This window comes from Teleopsis dalmanni, chromosome X, assembly GCF_002237135.1.
Source record: "Teleopsis dalmanni isolate 2A chromosome X, ASM223713v2, whole genome shotgun sequence".
Lineage (NCBI taxonomy): Eukaryota > Metazoa > Arthropoda > Insecta > Diptera > Diopsidae > Teleopsis > Teleopsis dalmanni.
In genome coordinates, this window is record NC_051848.1 from 87089845 (window position 1) to 87098133 (window position 8289).

Here is an 8289-nt window from a genome sequence, read left to right on the forward strand (position 1 = left end):
GTCTGCAGCAGAAAAATGACGTATATCAAGAAGCTTGCAAAGACTGCAAGTAGCACTCAAAATCTATTTATAGTCGATATCGATGAAAACATTTGTTTAATGAGGTTATGATCGGAGGCCGTCGTTGTAGTGCTGAAGATGATGATGTTTATATATGTGATTATTAAATGTGCATGCATTTGCTTTACACTTTATATATATATAGCTAATATAAAGTTAATATTCTATATGATAAAAACTTATGTTATTTCGATTTAATTTCGTTATATAAATTACATTTACATATATTCGATTGAAATTTCAAAAATTAAGTATTGTACACATATTAATTAATAATTTTTCAAAAAATTCCTTTTACTGTATATTCGATTTAATTGATTAGAAAGAACATTCTATAATTTTTACTAAATATTAAATACATCTGCTACTGTATTCAATAAACAATTGGTCTCGTCTTGCTTTAAATTAATTTATTTGATTGTTGCAACTATATAATATTAAATGTTTATAGTAATAAATTTTAGAGTATATCGTATATGTTTTTCTATTTAGTATTCAATTTTTTTAGTTCTTAATTGCTAATATTATTTTAAATTTTACTTCGTAACTATTTATCGTTAATTAAATGTTAATTTTGCTAAAACCTGTTTTATTCCTTTCATTTAATTAAATAAATTTATATTAATTATTGTTAAAGTAACGCCTTCCTTTAAGTAATTCCAACGTAGCTTTAGATCTTTAACCGCTATACGCGAGTAGGTGTACCGAAAATGGGAGTATTATTGCGTCTTGTGGTTAATGGAGATACATTGTTGTTACTGCTGCGTCGAGCCGGCAACTGTTGACAATCGGAATATGATCGATCTAAATATATAAACCAAATGTTGAAATAATTTTTTTAAACAAAATTTAAAAATTATAATATATTTATATTTAACAAATAGAACTTGCTTTCTTTGCTTATATAATTGATGCAGTTGGTATGTGCTTCATGCTTCAACTGAGTGCGGCAAAATAAGTTAGTTTATTTAAATATTTTTTTTTTGTGATGAATTTTTTGAGTTAGACGTGCGGTGACATGCAGTTATAAAAATATATGAAAACAAAAAAAAAATAAATAAATAAATAAATTGAGATTATTTTATATTAGTAAAATAATGGGCTTGTTTTTAATTTTATTTAATTCAAAAATATTTGTCTAAAAATATTTAGATGCGTCTGTTATACCAATCTTATATAATATATATCTTTCCTATGACTAAACATATTGTGTATTTATTTATTTCATTTTAATAATGTTTTTGTTGACCCCACTTGAATCTATATAATAACTTTGAAGGAAAAGAAATTTCAAGTAAAAAATAATAATAATAATAATACAATAATAATAATATAATAATAATATTATAATAATAATATAATAATAATATTATAATCATAATAAAATAAATTTATAACAATAATATAATAATAATATATAATTATAATATAATATAATAATAATATTAATATATAAGAAAAAATAATATAAAAAAATAATAATAAATAAAAAAAATAATATATAATTAAGTAAAATATACAGATATATAAAAAATATTTCCATATTTTTGTAATTCTGTGCAAGCTATAATTATAATTAACAAAATAGTGAGAACGTCTATATGTCCAACGTTTTTAGACAAAAGGATTTTAATGTATTCATGGACAACTTGTATATAGACGTCATGTACAATAAATGTCTACATTATTAAAAAAATTTATCATTATTTTTACTTATAAAGTATATTAAGGAACATAATTAAATAATTTTTATATATATTGTTTATTGTTTATATATATTTTTATATATTCAAAATGATAGATTTTAGTGTCGATTTAATTAATTTATTTATTTTATATTACTTATTATTATTAACCCATTTGGTTTCATTAACACTCAACCCCAGATACGATAGATTATCACTTATTTAAAAATGAAAAAAAATTGATTTTTAACGTCAGTTATAACTGTTGTATAATTAAGTAGTATAATTACAACTCTGTAATTATTAGTTGTAATACATATTATATATTGAATAAATAGAGAACCAGTCGAAGTCAGGCTATCATAAGTAAAAGACATATCGTTTTACTTATATATATAAATATATTACTCAGTTGGTTGTATATAATATAACAATAACGAAAGTAACTATTTACTTAACAGAAGCTATAGTTTTTAATAAAGAGGCGAACAGTAGTAATATAAGAGTTTACGAACAGTAGTAAGTTGGAACAACAACATTTATTTATTTGTTATTAATTGAATTCTTGGCTGACCAAACAGCTGTTTCGAGTACTGCCAAATACACACCATCAGTAGTATTTTTGGAATTATTCGAAAATAATTTTTTCAGACAACAAGTTCAAAGCATGAACTTGTATTATTATCTATTATCTATTTTTATCATTATTATCTATATTATACATACATATAATATAAAACGTTTAAATATGAATAAGAATGTCATATATGTATAATTTACAAAAACAGTATTGATTTAAGACACCAGAATTATTAAGGATTTCCCACATCTGCAATGTTGTAACAAACAAAATGATTGTGTGTACGTGATCTCCACAAGAGATCAAGCACCTCCATTTGAGAGTGTGCTTCCATTGGTGGATTTCGAACGTGATGTTACAGTATAATATGTCTATTTCGTGAAAGTTTTGAGTGGAGTTCTTCTTTCGCCGTGGTTAGTTTTCGATTCGATAAAATCATGATTACCAACTAATAATGGTTAAGGTTAAGAGAAATAAGCAATTTTAAAATTATTTTGAAAAATATTTAATTTAGATATGTTCGACTATTTTCAAAATATCGACAATAAAATCTTTTAAGAAATTTATTACAAAAATATATAAATATAATTTAAACCATAAATAATAAATGACTTCTAATATAATAAATACATTGACATTAACATTTCGATAACATAATAGTCTTACGATTTTTACTACTCGTATATCTATAAATCTTATTACATTATTATAATAACAGAGAATATTTCAAAAAAGTAATATAGATATATTTAGTTTATAAAAATTATAAGTATATATATATATACAAAGATATTTTATAGATCAAAAAATCAAAACATCACTATTAGTATAACATTATCTCTCAGTCATTACCTCTAAATTTCATGCCTTGGGATTCATTAATAATAGCTGCCAGCGCAGGATGTTGGTAGCGTTCACGAAAAATAGCCGAACCATTTATTGGAGCATTGCCGTTAAGATTTGGGCTATTATTATTACCATTGCCATTATGTATATGAACCTGAGCATGATTTGGTTGCATTTTGATTGGTGTATGTTGTGGTGTTAAAGCGGGAGACTGACTGCCATTCTTAAAATAACGATTTTGGTTCGGATCATATAATTCGTTTTGGTTGATACGATTTGAAGATTTTATAGAAGCAAAACGATCCTCTTCATTACGTATCTTGAGTATGCGCTCTTGTACGCTGTAACGTGAGCTATGCAATGCATTTACGTGATTCAAATTGGTAACGTGGTTCAATTGCTTAGTACGAAAACTGCCGCCTGGCGAATTTAACAAAGTACCACGTGATGAGCTAACTGTAGTCTCACTAGAATCGCGGGGCGAAGCATGATTCAACTCTCGATAGCTGGACGGGCGATGTGTAGATGGAGGTGTATCAAGTCCGCTGTCATGTGCCGAATAGTCCAAATCGGCTTGATGACTATGGTTAGCATTGTTGATACCATTTCCATTAGTAGATGTTGATAGCATTGGTTGCACTACAGTAAAAAACATATATATTTTTAATAGCTTGTACTTATTGTTGTAACACCGGTTAAATAATATAGCAAAAGAACAACAAAAAAAATATTTTAATACTCACCAGAGTGACGCATGTCAGTAGGTGCTCTGGGTTTCCGATACAACCAGTCACGATCCAGTTCATTTCCATTTTCGGTATTGTTGTTGCGAGAAATTCGTGGACGTCTTAACAGTACTTCCCCATCTTCAGCTTCCTCATCAACAACATGATTGGAACCGAAACTGCTGTTAATAAATATGCGTCGTGGTGAACCATATAAGCCGGTGCAATTGGAGAAAGAACTGTTCTGTGATGAGTAACCATTAGAATAGCGACTTAAATTTGCGTTATTTGCTGAAGAGTAGGGTATTTTCTGTGGTGTTGAATGATTTGTGGACATGCCACTTATATGATTCTGATTCTCGTTATTTAAAGCACTTAAATCTGGCACTGAATCAGAGAACAGAAATGGATTATTGCCAGCGAAACCGCTTACACTGCCAGTGCCTAGCTTTAATCGACCTGCGCCACTACCACTCGTCATTAACCAATCATCAAAAGCACTCGAATATGTCCCGCCCAGGCCGAAGTGATGATTTTGCAATGAAGCATGTGAAACTGGCGCGGCCAATGAAGCACGAGAACGAGGCCCTTGTGCAATTTTTAAGGCACGTCGACGCTCTTTAGAAGTTAAAGTACATTCCTGCATAAAAAATAAGTTTAGAGTATTTAAAACAGAATTAAAATTATAACTTAAAAAATAAAAAACATACTATATTAAATATTGTAACCGGTGAATTATTTAAGTATCTGATTTTTTTTTAATGGGCTAAAATTTAAACAATAACAGCATTATTGTATTATCGTTATTGTTATCATTATTTATTTAACAATATCGTAAGTATATAGAATATTCTTTTCAAGCTTTCCTGATCAAAATCATTTTTCTCACCTCTAAAAGTTCATACCAGTCTTCGAGGCCATCGTCGCAACGTAATAAAACTCTTCCTTCACGGCCTAATAACAAGCCAATGGCGCTATAGGAACGGCGATTTAGCCACTCCACCTTTTCAACGTCAACCAATTTAACCTGAAATGAAAAAAAAGCAAACAATATAGGTAAAGTTTTTTGATTGATGCTATTTTTATTAAATATACAAATATAATACTAATGTAATGCCATACATGGGCGTTAACAACCAGCCACTTAATTGAAGTGATCATACAAGCTAAAGTAGTGGTGCGAAAGTAACTAGAATCTCAGAGGTTCATGGAAACAGATACTTCAGTACATATTTCGAGAAATAATGTTTAAGATATACAATTTCAATCAGTGGAGAAAGAAATTAAGGTAATATTACTCTTTTCCTCTAACAACTTTAAAGAAAAACAATCGACGGCTCACGGTACAGACTGAGTCTAGTATAAAAATCAGACTCCAATAGCGAGACATACTGGAGTACTGTGGGGGCCTTATGCTTCACGAGAAATAATAATAAAGACGGCGAAGAAGATTATGTTTTAATAGGAACAGTTAAAAAATATATATTGTATTGGATTCCGCTATAGTAAGTTATGGTAATTTGTAAGGAAATCACGTCCCAGAAGTTTTTATAGTCAATAATTTTGTTGACATTTTTTTATTAGATGTTTATAAGTTAAATTAGTTAAATTAATTTAATTTTATCATTAAAATGTTAAAGTGATTTTAATTCGTTCCATAGATGATTAACACAGAATTTAATTTAATATTATTTTTTTATGAACTTAACTAATCTTCTTTAAACAATAAAAATACATAAATTACTGTGTGCCACTAAAAAAAAAATAAAATTTCTTTGAGATGGAAAGTTTTAGTACAAACGTAGGTGATTAGTCATACCCAGGAAATTTTTGCGGTTTAAAAAAAAATTCAAAAATATTATTTCTTATGTAAAATTTTTGATAAACGCATGTTGTAGTTCTCTTTAATCTTAAAGTATTCTTATTGGAACAGCAGTTCTTTAAATGCAAGTGTGTATTATAGATCTTAAGTGTATGCACTACATTATATATTTAAAGTATATTAGTTAGGGGTAAGACTATGTCACTTATATATTTATATATAACATTATTAATAGAGCAACTATTAACATAATGTTTGACAGCGACGTATACTTACTGATTTTAAATTCTGTTTAAACTCATTCAGAAATATTGGACAATTGGCTATCGCTGTTTAATGAATCGTGACAAGACAGTGGCTAACAGACGCAATAAAAGGGCCGAATGTATCGTCATACGAATATCTCCATTTTATACTTCGCGAATTTCTGAAAAAACTCAGATACTGCAAGAAATCTTATTTTAAAAGCTACTGGATAAACTTTAAAGGCCAAATATAGGCTGAGACATTAACTAATCCGTCAAAGGGAGTGTCTGTAAATAGATTTTGGAACGTCTGACCAAATTCTCTGTAAATTAATTAAATTTTTTTTTTTTTTTTTATTTAATTTAAATTCAATAAGTATTCTGTCACATAGTACGGTGACATTTTACAATTTTTTAATAAATACTATTTGAGACTTGATCATTTACAATTAAAGTAGTTCTCTCTGTAGAGAGCTACTCTTTTCTTTTTAATTTAAGATTTCTTTATAATAAAATTTGATTTTTATAATAAAATTTGAAGCGGCGTTTTCCTTTTCAGTCTCGTAAATATATTTAAGGGGGACATCAAATTCGAAGCTAGGATGTTGGGATGAATTTGTATTCGTTCATGGTATTTTCTAGCTACCTTTTTTACTTCATCTCTTACCGGGATTATCCCAAGGTCCCGATGGATTTGAATGTTAGTTACATACCATGGGGCATTTACTATTTCCCGTAAAGTTTTAGATTGAAATCTTTGAAGAATTTCTATGTTGGATGTTGAGGCTGTTCCCCATAATTGAATGCCATAGGTCCATACTGGTTTTAGCACACTTTTATATAAAATAAGTTTATTCTTTAGGGATACTGAAGATTTTTTATTTAGTAGCCAAAACATTTTTCTGTATTGAATCCCAAGGGATTTCCTTTTGTTAAAAATATGCGTTTTCCATGTCAGACGTCTATCTAAGTGCATGCCCAAGTATTTAGCGCTATTTGATTGCGGAATTATTATATTATTAAGTTTAATTTCCGGGCAGGTGTCTTTTCTCATTGTGAATGTAACATGAGTAGATTTTGTTTCATTTGCTTTCATGCGCCAATACTGCAACCATTTTGATATACGATCAAGACCAGCTTGTAGTTTGAATGAGGCTACAGAGGGATCGTTTGCACTCGCCAGGATAGGTGTATCATCTGCAAATGTGCCGGTTACAATTCCTACCGTCTTCGGTAAATCGTATGTGAAAAGCAGATAAAGGGTTGGACCGAGTACACTGCCTTGTGGTACTCCAGCTCTAATATCATGTAGAGAAGACATTTCATTTTCATTGTTGACATAAAAGAGTCTTTTCAATAGATACGATTTTATGAACGTATAATAGTTAAGTGGCAGAAGCTTTTTACATTTGTAAAGAAGTCCTTGATGCCATACTCGATCAAACGCTTGAGATATGTCCAAAAACGCTGCTGAGCAGTATTCTTTTCGCTCGAAAGTGGTCTGTATTTTTTCAACAATTCTATGAATTTCCTCAATGGTTGAGTGTTTTCTTCTGAATCCAAACTGGTGGTTCGGAATTATTCGTTTCGACTCAATTACCGGCATAAGACGTTTTAAAAATAATATCTCAAGAACTTTTGAAAGAATGGGAAGGAGACTTACTGGACGATAGGATTTTACATCTTCAGCTGGTTTCCCTGGTTTTAGTATCATCTTTATTTCGGCAACTTTCCATTGATCAGGGATGAAACTTTTTAACAAGGATGCATTGAAAAGATGAGTAATAAATATTAAAGCAACTTCTGGAAGTTTTTTAAGAATTTCAGCAGTTATGAGGTCATAACCAGGTGCCTTTTGATTTTTAAGAGATTTAATAGTATAAATTATTTCTCGTTTTTTAAATTTCCTAATTGGTAACTCCATTTGGTGAGTTTCTTCTAAAAATTTGGAAACATTGACATCTATTTCTGAATCGCCAGTCATATCATGTGGAATAAAAACGTTTTTTAGATGGCTTGCGAAAAGTTGAGCTTTTTCAGACGGTTTTTTCGCCCAAGTATTATCTGTATTTTTAAGTGGGGGTCGATAATCTATTGTATTATTTACTTTTTTATTTGCTTTCCATAGAGAATAGTGAGATAAGTGAGACGTGTCGAGGCTATGTAAGAACTTCTGCGTATTTTGTTCCGTCTGTCGTTTCAGCAGAGTCTTTAGATCTTTAATAATTATGTTAAGTTTCCTCTTGTCTTCAGGAAATCTGGTACGATGCCATATTTTTCTAGCATTTCGTTTATCCTTTAGTTTTTTTGTGATCTCCCCAGTATA

The 8289-nt window shown here is 29.3% G+C and overlaps 1 protein-coding gene across 2 annotated transcripts in view; it reads right to left on the reverse strand.

Annotated features, from left to right (window-relative positions):
- Nucleotides 1-639: 639 nt before the first annotated feature.
- The window catches only part of LOC119687978 (probable serine/threonine-protein kinase clkA), a 133324-nt gene continuing 125674 nt past the window's right edge, over nucleotides 640-8289 (reverse strand). For both annotated transcript variants that reach the window (XM_038102559.1, XM_038102557.1), the window contains 4 exons: nucleotides 4786-4923; nucleotides 3915-4536; nucleotides 3178-3810; nucleotides 640-864 (listed from right to left, as the gene is read on the reverse strand). In XM_038102559.1, coding sequence (XP_037958487.1) covers nucleotides 746-864; nucleotides 3178-3810; nucleotides 3915-4536; nucleotides 4786-4923 — 1512 coding nt within the window. In that variant the 3' untranslated portion in view covers nucleotides 640-745. The remainder of the gene's footprint in view (nucleotides 865-3177; nucleotides 3811-3914; nucleotides 4537-4785; nucleotides 4924-8289) is intronic.